Consider the following 18,401-nt stretch of genomic DNA (forward strand, 5'->3'; position numbering starts at 1 on the left):
TGCATTAATTACCAAACGGGCGCTGCATGATCATGTGTAGGTAAAGAAATAAATCTTAATAATTAATAAACCCTTCTTATTTATGAAGGACAAGTAAAACATAGTAGACAAATGATATATTATAGAAATTAAAAATTTCGATTTAACAAGGTTAATAAAACGAAGTAGCACATGATATTCGAAATATGAAATAATTCATTTTTTAAACTTGGGCCAGGGTGTTACCAGAAGCGACATTCCCCATGTCTGCACGTCTGCATAAAGAAGGCAAAATATGGAAGATGAGAAAGTATTATCAAAATAATTAAACATATATCTTGTTTTCCTTTGTTTAATCCTACCTTTTTTAATTCTCATGAAGTTTATTTTTGTGATTGACATTTGTTATCAATTATTCATTTTGCGAATCATCATTAAAATTGGTTTTTTGAAGAAAAAAACAAATTAAAAGATCAAAGGTGATTGATATTGTGTAACATTTCACTTATGTTAAAGTTATGAAATACGAAATATTAAAACTATGGGCTAAGGAATATTAGGAGGAACACAGCTTGGAAGTTACAATGGAAGGACAAAACAAATATCAATGTTGAATAAATGCCTTAGAAGTTACAATGCTGAATAAGCTTAGTACATTTTACAATTCTCAACGTTATTACATTCCCAAGAATGCAAGTCTTGAAATATGTTTCCACAAAGGATTAACCTATAAATCTCGTCTATAAAATAAATTTGAGTAGCTTCAAATTGCTCTCTGAAAATACTTGAATTCTTAGCGACTATAGTACAGCACTGTATTTTTCGACTGCATAGTTTAGTACTGTATTGAGCAAACTCGTAAAACATTTGAACCATCTGACTTTTTAAGCTACACATTCAACTGCTTAAAAGTTGGGTCTTGTTCGAATATGCCACTCGCATTACCTGGTAACGCTATGTCTAAATCTTATAGATACTTCTCATGCACAGTAACGTGATCAATACAAATGTCAGTGTAAAACAGTGTAAAGTACGATGGAATACAAAGTTTTTGTGACCGTCATTTACATTTCCTGGAAAAGCAGTATTGTCAATTTAAAGAGAGGGTGCAACGATTTTAAGATTAAAAGACTTTGCATCTCGTCCTTTTTACGTTGTTTATCATGTCCCGGAAGATAGAGCAAATGTCTCCTTCATTAAAGAAGGTCGCGATTCCGCTGGAGGATTGCAAAGCTAAATTTGAGCTTTTTGCTCCACCTGCAGCCGCCAGTGGCAGCCGAAGGAGCTACGGAGAGAAGATTACGTGACCTCGCTCGGCTCTGAGGTACAGCATAACGCCCGCTAATGTCAGCAGAAAAAGGGAGAGGCAGCGTGCTCCTAGAGAGCACAGACGAACATACACGGCACCCCGAATTACGTCACTAGGAGTGCGACCAGGTGTGACCCTGAACAGTGGCGTCACTAGGGTCAGCGGCACCCAGGGCGTTAGCCCGCCGTGACACCCCCCCCCCCCCCCCCCCCGTCCCCACGCTCTCGCGACACCCTCTGAGCGCTGCGCACGGGGCAGTCCACCCCCCCCCCCCCCCCCGGCACCCCCCTTGTGACGCCACTGACCCCGAAGACTGGGAGTGAGTTGAGGGGTGCCAGAAATGCCAGTATTCATCTTTTTTAGAGCGCAGCTCTTAAGCGCCCCTTTCCGGCTTGAGGAGCGTCGGCAACGACGTCGGCGTAACGCGTCGGCGTGACGCGTTGCCGTCGGCGTAACTGTAACGCGTCGGCATGTCGCGTCGGCATGACGCGTCGGCATGACGCGTCGGCATGACGCGTCGGCGTCGCCATCGCCGTCGTCGTCGGTGTAACCGTAACGTGTCGGCGTAACTGTGCGATGCATTTTGGTTCGTTTCCCTAATCCACCGCGTGGGAGGGAGGCGGGGAGAAGGAGGGGGAGGGGGAGGAGGGAGAAGAAGGATGGAGGAAGAGGATGGAGGAGGAGGAGTAAGAGAAAGAGTGAGGAAGAAGAGAGAGGAGTAAGAGAGGGGTGGAGGAGGGAGGGAGGAGGAGAAGAGGGGTTGGAGGCGAGGAGCACGGGAGGAGTAGATGAGGAGGGAAAAGGAGAGGGTACATAAGAAAGGGAGGAGCATGCCCTCCTCTTCATACCCACCTCTCCGTCTCCTTAAGAGCTGCGCTCTAATTCGGCGTTACAGAGAGTGGTAGACGTCTTTCCTTTTTTTGCACAACTACAGCCTTGTTTACATGAAGGCAACTTACGCATCGACTCCACTCGTTCTTCGAAGGAAGCCGACGCGGCAGCGGTTAGATGAATGCGCACTAAGCCCTACACGAAGGTGGCGCCACGCCGTGTCAAAGCTCCGAGTTATGCCGTCCCGGCACCAGCCGCACCACGTTTTCCGGTGCATCGCACGTGGATGCCTTTCGACGCGTTCAGTTGGTTCAGTGAACGTAAAGATCGTGCCCGCTGTCGTCGGTGCTGTGGAAGAAGTTACAAGACGGAAGAAACTGCAAAACCCAAGCGTTTAGGGCTCGAGGATGGGCCGCCGGGTCACTCTGGACCAAAGGCGACGTGTGCGCGCACGCTTTGAGGAAGCCTCCGCGCTTCGCCGCGCCGGACCTCGCCGATCGCGACCGGACCCCGAGTCCGAAAGGCTCCTGCGCAGCCAGGTACGGCACCGAGGTAGGAGCTGCTCGTTCTGCGCTACCATGAAGTGCTCTACAGTGCTCGAAGCTCTCGGTGTTTTTCGTGCTATTGCCGAAGCCTTTGGGACCCCTTCGGACGCGCAAGTGGTACTTCGCAAGGCTTGGACGGGGGCCGCCCTCACCAAGCAGCTCCGCTATATACCTTTTACTTATGATGGCAATAAAAGCTCGCGTTTGTTCTCGGGAAAAAATTGCGTGTGACCATACGGGACCGCTCTCCGCGCCGCCGACGAGGTTGACCGCCGCCATGTTCTCAGCTGTTCACTCACTCCCGCAGCGAGCGCCTCCCGGTAATCCTCCCCGTTCCAAAATGCGATGCGACCTCCGTTTACATGGGCTGATTGAATGCACACTCGCCATCTCGATCCACCTCTGTCTAGCGACTTGAATACGATGCGCTTTCTTTGCGCATTATGCCGTTTACATGACAGCATTGAATGCGACAACTGGATTCGATGCGAGTAAGCCGCATTCATGTAAACGCGGCTTAGGACACGCAGTGGAAATGGGTTTTTTGTTCTTTACTTCAGAGGTGTCAGAGGGCTACTTCCATAAATTTTTGAAAGACGTCCAGAAATCGTTGCATCCCCCCCCCCCCCCCACCCCTTTTAACACACCTAAAAGAGAAAATTAAAGATGGGCAACGTTTTACCAAAAAACAAAGTATTTAATGTACACAAATTGTTAATATCTTTCGTTGAAATCCCACTGGCTCTCACTATGCTGCCAATAGCAACTCATAGTTTATACATTTTGTGGTTTTATTTTCGAAAGCTTTCATTTGTCTGCCTGCTGCATAGTTTCTTTTTTTTTTTTTCTTTTTTTTTTTTACATTTGCGTTCCTGTTTTTAGTCACGCAAGAACTATCTTGTCATCCCCTTCTCCCTCAAGATTCATACGTTATTTATGTTTATCGCACCGTGAATATTAGAAGAACTATATTTTGATCTGCGTAATAACGTTAACACCATAACGCCCTACGCACCGCCCTTCCTCCGTAGCAAGTCAATCCTTCGGGTGCGAAATGAGGGTAGTATATGTAGCGTCCGTAACCGGATGCAACTCTGCATTGAATCTTGCATTGGAGAAGGTCCGAAGGGTCTTGCGGCTGTGTACAAGGCAAGCAACCGGTAAAGCGAGGCCAATTCTGCACACATCCAATTGGTGTCCTTTTATTCAAAACCTTATGAATAAAAAAGAACTGCGTGCTCTTAAGCTTCGATTCATTTTGAGGTAAATGAAAGCACTGAATCGCATTATGCAGATTAACGTAGTAGTAATTCCTCAAACTTCCTGCAGCTTCACTGCACGATTCCACTCAAATACTCAACAAGGTAAATTTTTGTCAGATAATTAATTTTATGGTCACTCGCACAGAAAAGTATAAAAGGAAACATTTTTTGTTTAAGCAAATACTCTGAAAATGATGAGTGTGTCGTTTGCCCTTCATATGTATTTCATGCAGAAATCTTGTGCGCGATTAGTTTGCAAGTCTGAGTTTATGGTCTTGAGGTTGAATTTTGTATACCTGATGTTTCCACCTGAATAATATTTTTGACTGTCCCATAGATATAGAGGGTGTTTCGGTTTAATTTGAACAGATTGTTTTAACAATTAAATAGGGTTCAGTTAGACGGGTGCCGTCTTCAACATGTAGGTATCAGGCTTGGCGGACATAAGATAGAGGATAGTCGTCAAGTTAATTTGAATAATTACCAAAAAACTGTTAATTATCTTTCGTTATTAATGCTTTTAGAGGTCTGTAAGTAAGGTATTGACGGAATTTACAACTGGAGGTCAGATCAACTCAAATATTCTACGAAGATGTAATAGCTATGTAGAGATATCTATTTATTTTCACAAATTTTAGCCAGGTATAAAAATTGCGCGAAGAGAGAGCGCCACAAACCCAGCCCGTAAAGGCGCTTGGGAAAGTGACACAGGCGTTTTAATCATTTCGGAACAACCTTGGCAGCGTGTCCTTGGTGGGAGCACCGCCGACGCAAGTGACGACGGGACTGAAACGACTATGTCATTCGTTTAAGCGTTATTGTGGACAGGGCTCGTAGCGCCCTTGCGTGGAATATTTGACACAAGGAAAGGAAACAAATAATAATTTTTACAGGGTGACAGGAGGTAAACAAAAACAAGAAAATGGCCAAACGTCTGAGCGGAGTATTGATAGGCTACGGCCGCTGCCCCAATCTGCTGTGGGGCGAATAGCTCATATTAAAAATAGCGCAAAAGAGACGGGACAAAAAGACGAAGAACCACACAGGACAACATAGCGGTTGTCCTGTGTGGTTCTTCGTCTCTTTGTCCCGTCTCTTTTGCGCTATTTTTAATATGAATGTCCACTACCAACTTGCCCAGCAGACCAAGCTTTTGCGAATAGCTCGTGTGTGGTTATTACACTTTGCTCTACTCAGAATGGCTCCTGAAATTTACTTGCACATGATCGGCATCCCTTCCTGTTACCTTGGGCCAAAAGAGCGTGCATTTGTTCCTGAAGGAAACGACAAATCTGCTAGAGGTATCCTGGGCGCGTCTTAAAGACTACCTATTCGACAAGCATGGTCCATATACCTAAGGACGACTTCAAACCTACAAATCCGTAAACGCCTCCAACTACTTCGTGAATTGCAAGGCATCTACGGTGGGAACCTACCTCCCCCATGCGCCAAAGAAACGAGCCCAGCCTCTCCGCGGGGGTCGCCCAGCTTGGTCTTACTTTTAGCAGAAAATCTTCCGAACGTCTTCTTATTATGCTTCCTTATCTTTTCCCAGATCTTCTTTTTTTCAAAATCACCATGCAAATTGCTTTTGTACGCGTCGTAATGGCTCATGTCTTTGAAGGGCGTAATCGCCCTTCAAAGGCAGTTCAGAAATTTATTGGAAACAATAAGAAAGAGGCGGCGCGAAATCGCCGTCACCCCCCCCCCCCCCCCTCGCCCCCACGACCCCCGTTTTGCCCCCATCTTCTGAAGAGTTGGAAAGCCTCTGGTGTTGACGTCCTTTCTCGGTCATTAAGACGTGGTTTATAACGAGTAGGCTACTTCAGGTCAAACATAAATAAAGAGTACTAATGTAGGTTGACCATCGTGTTGGTTGAGTTAAGGAACGCCAAAAGAATAGGACACAGGTGGGATAAGGAACGACGTAAACTTTCTTTCAACTAGCAGCAGTACAATAAAGCCACAGCGATCTTTTTTTTTTTTCTTCAGAATTTCAACTCACAGTAGGAAAAAAAGAGAGAGAAACATGGAAAGGGGCAAGGAAAGAAAAGAAAGGATATCTTGCAAATTTGAAAGGGTGGAAGATTTACAAAAACGGATGACTTGACGTTAAAAATTACATCCTAAAATGACAACTAAGCGGCTGTGTCAATTCTGGAGAAAAAAAAGCAATCTCATCTCTAGTTGTAACCAGTATCGGAGCAGTAACATTGCTGGCGGCTTTGGTTATGGAGAATGATTCAATTAATTCAGTTACCTCTCTTCCGAACCTACGCTGGTGCCCTCCTATGATAGTGGTTCGTTAAAAACATGGATACAACCGCTGCACGAGTCGGAATAGACGACGGTCAGGTGATACGAGTCGTCTTTCATCTCAAGTTCTTATGTACCCACCTTCACCATGGAAAACACGTCGCTATAGGCTTTGCAATACTTAGAGCAACGTCTTCATCTTACTACCTAAGGTTTTTGTAGGGCATTTAAATAGAGGACAAGACAGCCGGTGCTTCCCTTCTATATTGCTCACTCTGAATCAGTAAAACACGGTATCGTCAAGTACCGTTCGTCTTCCTCCTTTTCAAAGTCATGTCTCCACCTGTGGGAAAAAAAGCTTTTGGGAGACGAGGCTGGAAGACGACGGCATGGAGGACACCTGGCAAGCGGTCGGGTGAAGAGGCGCGAGCTGCTGCATGAGAGAGCGTGCTGCGCGAGGCTGGAGGCAGGCAGGAACGAAGGAGCCGGTCCGGCCCGTGGAGATCCCTGGAGAGGTCTACCAGCGAGGTTCCCACCAGGCCCGGCGAGAACACCGAGCCCTGGCCATACCAGCCGGGGCCATGACAATCCCATAGTGTTTACGCAGCGAGGCTCGGGCTATGATAGCCCGAAAAGGCTAGCCTACGCAGCGCAGGAGTAGGAAGTACTCCGTAGGCCTGTACACAGACACCTACTGCGAGCTCCGAAGAACGGGCGACAACCACAATCGGAGGGCCCAGACTGCCGGCTCTTGAGGGCGGGCAACAGGGAAGTACAGTAAGCACAATCGCTATTTTCTCGTTGTTTTTCGTCACTCCTTGGGAGACGAGCGAAGAGCACAGCGATCGGGCGGCGGTTATTGTAGGGCGACCCCACCTAATAACTACGCCCAACGTGGGGCCCGATCGGAATACCTCTGCGTCTGGTCGTCTCAAGGGGTCCCACGGACTCGTAAAGCGGGTTGTTCACTAACGCTAACGATTCCCATCGAGACAAATTCGGTCGGAAATTTGGAGACTTGTATCACAGCAAAGCTCGGCAACTGTCTCCATGAGTCAAGTACCAAAAGGACTCGAAGGATGAGTTTGCGAACGCGTTCTCTTGAGCACCCCAGAATAGCGGTTGTTAGGAGGCCGTGCAACCAGAATATCGAGTGACGAGCAGTGCTGGTAAAATTTAAGAATCTCGTCTTCGGAGCCAGAGGGGAGGCACCGATTGTTCACTGGAATGGGGGATGACGGCTCACGTCAGGTGAAACAGCCAGGACACTTTTCAGATTTAGGACGCTTCACGAGGGGTTTAAAGATCGTGGCTTTGGGTGAAGTGATGAGCAAGGAAGAGCTTGTCGATGCCCGGGGAGGATATCTTTTTGACAGCGGGTGTTTGAACAATTGCAGAATGGCAGTTGAAACCAGAAACTCTGGAAGACTAGTGGGAATAGAAGTTGACACTGGGAACGCTGTCGGACGAGTATGCCACCTGAAGTAAAAAAAAAAAAAACACATTGCGGAAATTGCCGTTTACACCGGGAACGCTGGCAGGCGAGTTAATGAGCACTACGATTCGTACCTGTTGGGCCAATACCGCTTGTTGCTTTGCGTCACCCGAACGGACGACGAAGGGCTGAGCGACAAAACTTTCTTTAGGGTAGTGGCACATAGAAAGTTAGGTTTACCGGACAATTTTTAGACTTCACTCTGACCGGTCGGGGCAGTGGCAGCAAGACTTTTCATACGTAACATCGCGTAACAATATGGCCGGGAATGAAGCGGGAAACATTGCGGTGGGCTTGTCCAGCTTGCCTTGGTGCGCGAACGGTTTAAACAGGCTTGTTCGCTGAGCTGCTGCACTTTCCGAGGGCCGATGCGTCCCTACATGCGGGATGCAAGTGGAGGGGACGGGAGTCTCACGCTTTGCTGAATATTTGTCGTGCGAACAAAGATGGGGTCCGCCCCCCATAATCGTGAAAGTAAAAGGCAAGGAAATTCTTATGGAATTAGACACAGGAGCGGCTGTGACGATTATGTCAGAAAAAAACTTCCGCGAGAGCTTCCCGAAAATAACGTACCGAAACAAGGACGTCAATCTCGTAGTGTAAAATGGTACCTTCTATTGGCGTAGAGGGAGTAGCTTAGGTTGAGGTAGGCTACGGTGACCAAAGTTACCACCGGCCTCTGCTGATTGCCAAACATAAAAAAGGAGCACGCATGTCGACTCTCGTGGGTATTGACTGGCTTTCAAAAATCGGGATAAATCTGCATAACGCCGTTCAACGGTTGCAACACGAACTTCTGCTGAACGTGCAAGAAGTCGGGCCGATGGAAGCTGCGGATGCAGAGAAACGACTAAAAGAGCAATACCGCGATGTGTTTGAGCCAGGATACCGTGCCATCAAAGGATTCACAGGAAGCATTGTAACAAAAAAGAATACGAATCTAGTCTTTTTAAGGCAAGACCTGTACCTTGCGCGAAGAAGTGGAAAAAGAACTAAAGGATTTGGAAAAAACTGGTGTCACGCATCGGGCCAGGCATAGTGTTTGGGCTACGCCGCTAGTTATCGTGTCCAAGAAAAACAGAAAAGAGCTAAGGCTCTGTGGGGATCACAAAGTCACTGTAGATCAGGCAATTGAAGGAGACATCTATCCGCTGCCAGTTCCAGAGGACATCTTTGCGTCCCTGGTTGGAGGAACCGTTTTCACCGTCTTAGATCTGTTAAAGGCCTATCTGCAGCTCGAACTGGACGAGCGGGCACAAGATTTGCTCACGATTAATACGCACACAGGACAGTTTAGGTTTCGACGATTATCGTATGGCATAGCAAACGCACCAGCTATGTTTCAGGCTGCAATGAACCAGGTTTTGCAAAACATTCCCGGCACAGCTTGTTACTTAGACGACGTGCTGATCGCTGGCAAGGACTCAGTAGAGTGCTACCGCCGAACCGAACAAGTGCTTCAGACGTCGGGTGAACATGGTATCCGCGTAAATGTTGCGAAATGCAAGTTCTTGCAGGAAAGAGTCCATTACCTGGAACACGAACTAGACAGGCATGGCCTACATCCCACACCAGACAAGGTGAAGGCGATTCGAGAAGCGCCTAAACCCAACAACGTGACACAGCTAAAGGCATCTTTGGGCATGGTAAACTTTTATGCTAATTTTTGCCTAGCCTCGCAAATGTGCGAAAACCCCTGCACCAGTTGCTAAGTAAAGGCAACATATGGAAGTGGTCAAGTCAATGTGACGAAAGTTTCGAGCAGTGTAAACAGTTGCTAAGCCAAGACACGGTCTTAGAAGTGTATGACGTAGCGAAATCAATTCATTTGACGTGTGATGCATCAGGTTATAGCTTAGGTGCATTACTGTCGCACATCGTGGACGGGGTATAACGACCAATTGCGTTCACGTCACGATCCTTGACCCCTGCCAAGCGTAACTATGCGCACATTGAAAAAAAAAATCTAGTCATTGCATTTGGAATTCTGAAATTGCATAAGTGCCTGTAGGCCACGACTTCAACATGGTCACAGATCACCAGCCACTGACGGTGATCTCTGATGTCAAACATCACACAAGTGTGGTAGCTGCAGCTCGAGTGCATCGCTGGGTTGTGTTTCTAGCGAATTATGGGTTTCGTATTCTGTACAAAGCAGGAAAAAAAGTCAGCAACGCCAATGGCTTGCCGCGCCTACCATTGTCAGACACCATGGAAGAGGCACAGGAAATTTTTTACTTTTCGCCTATCAAAAAACTGCCAAAAACTGCAAAAGATATTGAGCGAGAAACAACGAAAGACCCGGTCCTGAGCGTGATACGCGAGATGACATGGCGTGGCTGACCACAGGTTGTAGACGATATAAACCAGCCTTTCTACGTAAGCCGATTTGAACTTTCCGTGCATGACGGTTGCCTAGTTTGGGCTAACCGAGTGGTGATCCCGAAGTCTCTCGAAAGCGAAGTAGTATCATTGTTGCATGAACAGCATATTCGCATAACCAAAATGAAGGTACTTGCAAGGTCAATGGTGTTGTGGCCTAGGATCGACGGTCGCCTTGAGAAGACTGTGAAACAGTGTGAAATGTGTCAAAGTGTAAGATGTGCTGAACAGACCGCACCCCTGACACCTTGGAAGTGGTGCACAAATAGTTGGAAAGGGGTTCATCTTGACTTCGCTGAAAAAAAAGGCAAGATGGTTCTAGTTGCTGTCGACTCGTACTCTAAATTGCTAGAGGTAATAATAATGACATCGACGACTGCACAAAAAACTGTCGAAACAGTCCGGTCATTGTTTGCATGCCATGGTATTCCAAATGAGGTTGTTTCAGATAACGGACCACAGTTCCGAGTGAAAGAGTTCGAGGATTTCTTGTCGGCAAACGGAGTGAAGCATGCTTTGACCCCTCTGTACCATCCCGTATCGAACGGCTCAGCAGAACGCGCAGTTCAAACAGTAAAGCTGTCGCTGCTGAGGTAGTTATTTGAGAATGAACGAGACAAAACCCAAGGTCCCTTCAGCATGGAATTGAAAACTTTCTGTTCGGGTACAGAACGACGTCTCACACCTTCATAAGGAAGACTCCTGCCTAACTGTTCTTGAAACGTAAACTTCGTACAAGGCTGTCTTTGATCAAGCCAAACATGGAGGCAGTAATAAAAGCAAAGTCTGAGAGAAAGGTGTGTAGCGCAAACAAGCGCTGAGGCCCAGCGAGAGTATTTTCCGTAGGGGATCGCGTACTCGTACGTACTGTGCGTGGTGAACTTGTGAAATTGCAGCCAGGAAAAATCACGAAAGTGAAATCGGCCATGACGTACTTAGTCTTTGTAACCAGACGAATACGGATCGTACTTTGCAGATCATCTGCGACGTTCGTTTCCGGTGCCTGATGATTTAGCCGAATTGTCCGATTGTCACATGGAATTGCCGCATGGCAGTGACATGCCGCAAGACGAGCGTCATGTCCAACCTGATCGAACACAGTCTGTAGATGATGTGAGTGCAGAGCAAGTGCCGCCGCGAAGTACTAAGATGGCCTTCAACACCGGGACCGGTTGACACATCGTCATCTGTTGTTCCTAGACGTAGCACTCGTGCGACGCGCAAGCCGGATCGGCTTATGTACGGGAAGTTTTAATCTTGTTTGGGGGGAATTTCTGTATCAGAGCATGATTTATTTTCGCGGTGTCGTATCGCCACGTGCTTTTGGATTCCTCGATTGATCGCGCGTGACGTTCATGTGATTGTAAACGGTGCTGCCACTAAAAGGTGCGCACCATTGTGCTGTTGTGTTGTTGCGCGAGCTGGGACTGATGTGAAACGACGAGGACAGTGTGTGTGTGACGGTTGGAAAGCAGTCTTCTGCTTGGATGTCTGAGCGATTAAATGGTTGACTCAAACGGAGTTTCTTAATTACAACACTCTTCAAGTCATTTTTTCCGAAACACTTTCTTTCCGGGTACGCCAACCCCTTGACAGCCCAGACATGGCTTCCTGCGACTTTAGGCTTTTCTCAAATGTAAAATTGCAGTTGTAGGGTTGTATAATTGAGACAATTGACCAAATTAAAAAAGAGGCGAGTAGGCAGCTAAAGGCGACCCCCAAAGAGAGCTTCGCAACATGTTTTGAAAATGGTTTTGAAAATGGTAGGAAAATGTAAAACGTAACACAGGCATACACCTCTAGGCTCCAAAGGGAGTAATTTGAACGCGCGTAGGTGCCATTGCCATAAAGCACATACACTTTATATAGTAATGAATTGCTGGTTACTTTCCGAAGAAACATCTTATGCTAAATTAGGTGCCGACCATGACACATATGCTTATCTTACCTGGGGATAATAAACAGAGGGCAACGAAGGGTGGTGAGTTTTACAAAACAAGTTTCCATCGAAGAAGTCTCCTGGTAGTTTGTTTTCTGAATGTATAAAGTAATCATATTGAAATTTAGTAGACAAGCAGTCCGCCGAGAGAAGTCTGAAAATATAGAGAACCAAGGTAAAAAGTGTTAACTAGACATTTCCCAGTTTTCTACACAAACATGTGATATATTCGCCTGAATTCGAAACCGAAGGAGAATCTAGTTTCCAAGCCACATATAATATAATTTTTGCTGCAGTCAAGATAAATTTTCAGGTATCCTGCTCAATTAATTGTTCCGCCTTATTTGAATTCCTTGAACTCTTTCCTTACCATGGGGAAACTGCCCATTTTCGTAGTGTCCCAGTATTCCTATTTAAAAAAGAAAACAAAAAAACGTATGCTTCTAATATTTGCTGCAATATCTCAAAACGTAGCACAATAACTTTCATTTTAATGATATTATCATGAATTATGAGTTTAGTAAAAGATTCGACATTTGTTTTTTAAAAACCAAAACTATTGTGTCCAGCACAACAGAAATGAAAGAAAAAAAATATATGCAGATATATCGGCAACACGGACAGTTGATATTGTCACTAATGACAAGTGATGAGGCGGCAAATACCTGAGTAAACTAAACGCCTAATCGGGCGAACTTGGGCCCAAAATAAAGAAGGAAGCAAAAGATAACAGTACAGCGTCGCGGGCGTCGAAGTCGGCGAAAGAGCAGAGTCGAACGCTGGGGCGAAACTGACTCCGGCTCGCCTCGCGGAGCCCCCCTTATGTACACGCGTGGGGTTCCGGAAGATTCAGCGTAGAAGGTTCTGCGTGTAGAGCATTCTGACCTCGAACAAGCCCTCCAACACGGTTCTCGAATTTACCAGAACTTTACGTCAGAGTCAACAAAAATGAGTCCCCGCGGACATGAATCGCCAGGAATCGAACCCTAGCTTTCCGCGTGGAAGGCACGCGCAATAACAGTTAGGCTACGGGCGCGCTGCCTGCTTGGTCAACTGCGCTCGCGGCAATATATTTCACAATATACAAAATATGCCAAATTTCAATAGCGAGAAAAAAAGAAAATTGCAATGTTTCATATAAAAAAATAAGTTCTAACACATAGTCTCAGCTATAGTGGCGTTCACGACATTTGGTAAAGCAGTTCCTGGACGCTGAGCTAACCAGGGGTTAGACGTCAGTAGAGCGAACGGGTTTTGTAAGCTGACACCAGTCTAACACCAACAAGGGTGAAGCTTGCCATTTAAGGTTATGATTTTAATGCAATTAAATTCAAACGTGCAAGCGAGCTGGACAAGAATGACGAAAATAACCTAGCTGTCACCTAGCTGTGTTTAGAGATTTGTGTTTGTCCTCTGTACCCTTTTGTTCCCCTTCTCCAGGGATTATTTTCGTCATTCTCAAATTTATGATTCACGCATCTTCAGTCCACGAGTCATGCTCGCCTTGACACAGTATATGTGTCAATTGAACTTTCAACTGGATTTGGTGATTATAATATGCTGTCAGTTTTCTTATCTGACCATGCACTGGTGTCTTTTGTTGTGGGAGGAAAAATATGAAATCTAGTTTTTGTTGGGACCTGTGGAAAATTAACAGCAGCCTTTTCGAAGATGAATTGCTTAATGAGATGGTGGATAACTTAATCAGTAGGATGCTGAATGTAAGTGTCAGTGCGAGCGAGCGATCGGAGTGATTTAAACGCGAGGTGAAATTATGTGCTCTGGAACGTTCCGCCACGCTTGCCTATTGGAAGAGGGCCGAGGAAAAGCTGCTAAATGAAGACCTCCGCAGACTATGTCACCTCGAGAGCGAAAATTCGGGAGGGTTTGGGGCCCAGCTTAAGCAAGTCAAGGACAATATTGCGCAACTAGAAGCAGAGAAATATAAAGGTGCTCTGATACGTGCTCGCGCCGAGAAATACATTCTTCGTGAACAACCAACAAAATGGGCATTAAGCGCCAAGGCAAAATATGTGAAAAGGAAACAAATTGTAGAAATAAAACACGGTTGATTGCTGAGCAGTCGTCCCGATGTCATAGAAAAGTCATTTACTGAATATTATCGCAACCTCTCCGCGCACAAAAGACACGGAAGTGACTCGCAGCTTGCTGATTATCTTGCGGTGAAGCCCCGGCTAAACGACGAGATAAAGGAAAGGCTGGAAGAGTCGGTAAGCGTGGCCGAGATCGCGAAAGCGATTGACGAACTGCGGGCAAAAAAATCTCTGGGTCCTGATGGCTTGACTGCAGCTTTTTATAAGGAATATAAACATGTCACCACCAAGCACCTTCACGCAGTAATAACTGAGGCATACGAGACGAAGCAATTTTTACCATTATTTATGAACACGCATACGGTACTTAATTCCAAGGAGGGCGACGAATATAAGTTAAACAAATATAAAGAATTACAGGCCTCTAGCACTTGGCAATGTCGACTATTAAGTAATAATGAAAGTTTAAGCCCGCCGATTGCAAAACGTCATAAATGAAATCGTAGGGGACCATCAGATATGTGGAATTAAAGGAAGGTCCATTTTAACAAATGTTCAGGCCGCGAGGAGTATACTAGAGCTTTGCGATGAAGATCTAGATCAGGTTGACATGCTCCAGATTGATCTGGAAAAGGCATTCGACCGTGTGCAGCATCAGGTGCTTTACAAAATATTAGAATATGTATGAGTAGGCGAACTTTTAATCAGCTTCGTTCAAATGGCATACGCGGGCTGCACTACAGAGCTTATTATCAATGGCAAGCCAACCACCCGTATTAGGGTTAACTCATCAGTTAAGCAAGGATACCGTTTATCTCCATTGTTATTTAGCATTTATTTAGAGCCATTTTGTAGAAATGTAATAAAAATAGTTAGATTATTGGTTTTTCACTTCATAATATAGAGGTTAAACTTCAGTCGTATGCAGACGATGTTGCTATATTTGTAAGGATGAGAGTAGTATTGCCGAAGCTGCGCGGGAGTTTAAATCGAACTGTGACCGGACGGGAGCGGCAGTTAACTAGCAGAAGTGTTGTGGCCTCTGGCACGGTACATGCGCCACAAAACCCGACGTTTTTCATGACAAATTTTATGACCACACCGCCTAAATATCTGGGTGTTCCACTCCTGCATTACAAAACGTCTAACGCCTATCGGTCCACGGCAGTTAAGGAAACGCACGAGAAGGCTGGTAAATGGGGAGGGTGGGAGATGTCTATCTTTACGCGCGCCACTGTTCACTGTTTGTAATATTTTTAGTAGCTAAATTTCGGTACGTACTTCAAGTTTTGGCATGCCCTCAAGTAAACTTGCGAAAACTACATCGGATCTTTGCTGCGCTCATCTGGCGGTCCGGGTGGGAAAGAGTATGTCGCGATAATCTGTTTCGTCGCGTGAGTAAAGGAGAGCTTTCATTATCACATGGGTTCATCAAGCAAATAGTTTCGCGTTTCATGTTCCTTGCAGACCAAAGTAATCCTTTTCTTTGCGCTATCATTCAGACAAGACTGCCAGAGGAAATTTCTTCTTTTGTTGTTCCCACGTATTGTCGCCAACAGTCTAGAATTGGTAGTTTTCTGAGCGAAGTGGTAGACGCGTACCGTTTTTTTTTATGTGTCGGTTTCTCCATGGAATATTTGTCCACTGTCACACGCAAGCGTTTATCGGCTGACATTCTTGAAAGTGTTTTTCCCGAACCAGTGTATCGTTCTGTGTTCTATGCAGGCCCAGGACAGGATGTTTTTTGCAGGGTTAAAAAGATGGTCGTCCCGGCTTCCATAAAAACATGTTTCTTTCAACTACACACAAACCAGAGTTGTACAAAATAATCAATAAATGTATTTAGGTTAAGTTACTAAATACCTGCTTCATAAAGTATTAAAATACTACAAGTTACTTTTACTGTAAAGTATCTTGAGTAGAGTACAAATACTTAGAAATTGAATTCAGTTACTTTTAAAGATATTTCCGCATCTCGTAATTTGTATCGACGTCAGTGACAACGACAATTATACAGCTGCGCAAATCTTGGTTACCAGAATGGTTAATTAGCACGGAACAACACAAACCGGAAAAAAAAGTATCGTAGGGCTATTTTATTTAGTCCAACTATAAGGAGCAGGGCATTGTCACGAATGACAAATGATAAGGCAGCGAATAAAGAAAGAAAGTAAAAGAGTAATGAGGCAAACTTGTGCCCGAAACAAAGTAGAAAAGGGTAGCGTCGCAGGCGTCGATGACGGCGAAACAGCAGGATTGAGCGCTGGGACGAGACTGACTGCGGACCGCCACTCGGAGCACCTTTTGTACCGGACCGCCACTTGGAGCACCTTTTGTACCCGCGTGTGTTTCTAGAAAATTCGGTGTAGAAAGTTCCGCGCGTAGAACATTCGTAACTCGATCAGAGGACAAGGTTCTCCAACTTGCAAGAATGTCAAGTTGAAAGAATAAATAAAAGAGGATTCCGCTTCCTGGTACCGAACCCGGAGCCTTCGCGCAAGAAGCTCCGCGCGAAAGCCAAGCGCGGTAAGCATTTGGCCACGCGCTCGCTGGGCAACGCGCACGGCAATATCACGGATAGACGTTACAAAACATTTCTGGGACAACAAGAAAGAGGTCGCTTTAGCTATTGGGGAGGAGATCAGACCGTGGCGCCTCAAGCGGTTAACGTTAGACCTGAATGAAAGGGGACAACAAATACAGTGACTCAGCGCTCGGCCGACTGAACCGAACGCGGCGTCAGCGTCCGGCTGGAGTTCGTGTTCTCCGGTGAGGGGTAGGAGGGGCTCTCTTGTTATTACACCGGCCTGCATGAACAATGCAGCATGCACGATGCCCAGCTCAGCACAAAAGCTCAAGGGGGTTAAGCTCGCATCCTCTGACGACTGCTTTCGGGAGAGATCCGGCACTTAACGTCAATTGCAAGCTTCACCCGTGTTGGTGTTAGACTGGTGGCAGCTGATAAACCCGTTTGCTCTACTGACGTCTAACCCCCGGTAAGCTCAGTTGGTATAGCGCTCCACCTGTAATGGAGCGGTACCGGGTTCGATACCCGGACCAGGCGAATGTTTTTGGTCGCTCACCACTCACTTAGCAGTGTTTGGATATTTGTGTTTATCCTTTGTCCCTGTTGTTCCCCTTCCCTAGGGAACATTTTCGCCACTTCACTAAATGCTGGTATTTTTACATTACACAGTGCCCCCCTCTAAAATAATATTACATGTGGGCATGTGCACAGGTCTTGTTTTGAGTAAACATCAAAGTGTGGGGGTGTCAAACGGGTCAGAGCGCCTCGCCAATAGTGACATCGCTTAATATCACGTCCTGCCTTATACGCATCGTTTAACTACAATCCACATACCATATAAGGGGAGTTCACTATAAACGAACTTCGGATAAGGATAGGAGTGAATGGATAACAAAGAGAACCCACATAATAGCCACGGCAGGTTGCGTTCATAACGGCACATAACGTTGCGAGACGCTTTGTTGGCATTTTGAGAGGCTATCCAACTTTTAGTTCGTCTCCTGTCCTGTTCTCTACTTATCAATGTTCAGTTACCGGCAGTGTTCGCGAGAGCAATAGGTGACGGATTGAAGCAAAAAAAGAAAAGGAACTAAAGATAATCTCGACGTTTGTACTAGCGGGGTCAAATATACAGAGGCAAAACAAAATGTCTTTTTTTTTTTTTGCCTCCACCTTTCATTTACTTTTATTTGCTATTTTTTTTTTTGAAAATCAAGTCTGCATTGTTGCCGTAGGTAGTTTCCCGGTCTGCTTTGCGACTCAGGGTGGCATCTTTACTTTCCTAAAACCACACCTTTTGTTTGAGGATTTTTTTTGGGGGGGAGACTCTATGGAAACAAAAGCTGCCTTTGGGAAGGCGGGAGGAAAACCTGCATTGTATAAACTTTGCTGTGAAATATGTCACAATCGGCACAGAAGCGATGTTTTCACGAGCTCAATTTAAGTCATCGCAGCTTATCGGAGCTGGGAAGAGGATTTGGTTGCTCGAAAGAATGTTTACGTTTGCTCGTGCCACCCCCCCGCCACTTCATACGGAAAAACCGAGAAAATGACGGAACGTAAAAAAATGAATTTGAGATAATGAGTACAAGATACTCTGACATGTAATTAAAATAGAGTATCAAATACTCTCGATCAAATTTATTTGCAAGATACCAAGATACTTGAAGAAGCATTTGAAATACTGTATTTTGAGTAGCGTATTTGAGATAGGCATAAGTCTGACACAAACACGCTTCCAGTAAAAACTTGGCTGGATCAGAAAAATATTTTTGTACCACGGGGTGTTCACTGCTTTGTGTGCAAAAAGCCTGAATCTCTG

At 45.7% G+C, this 18,401-nt stretch overlaps 1 protein-coding gene across 1 annotated transcript in view; it reads right to left on the bottom strand.

Moving 5' to 3' along the window:
• Positions 1–221: 221 nt before the first annotated feature.
• LOC115321035 (venom metalloproteinase antarease-like TtrivMP_A) overlaps positions 222–18,401 on the bottom strand; it is a 104,796-nt gene continuing 86,616 nt past the window's right edge. The window contains exons 12-14 of the mRNA XM_040215744.1: positions 12,008–12,152; positions 3,680–3,802; positions 222–254 (exon numbers count right to left, since the gene is read on the bottom strand). Of these exons, the coding sequence (XP_040071678.1) occupies positions 222–254; positions 3,680–3,802; positions 12,008–12,152 (301 nt within the window). The remainder of the gene's footprint in view (positions 255–3,679; positions 3,803–12,007; positions 12,153–18,401) is intronic.

The sequence above is a fragment of the Ixodes scapularis genome, unplaced genomic scaffold (genome assembly GCF_016920785.2).
Source record: "Ixodes scapularis isolate PalLabHiFi unplaced genomic scaffold, ASM1692078v2 PGA_scaffold11__112_contigs__length_91849675, whole genome shotgun sequence".
NCBI classification, from domain to species: domain Eukaryota; kingdom Metazoa; phylum Arthropoda; class Arachnida; order Ixodida; family Ixodidae; genus Ixodes; species Ixodes scapularis.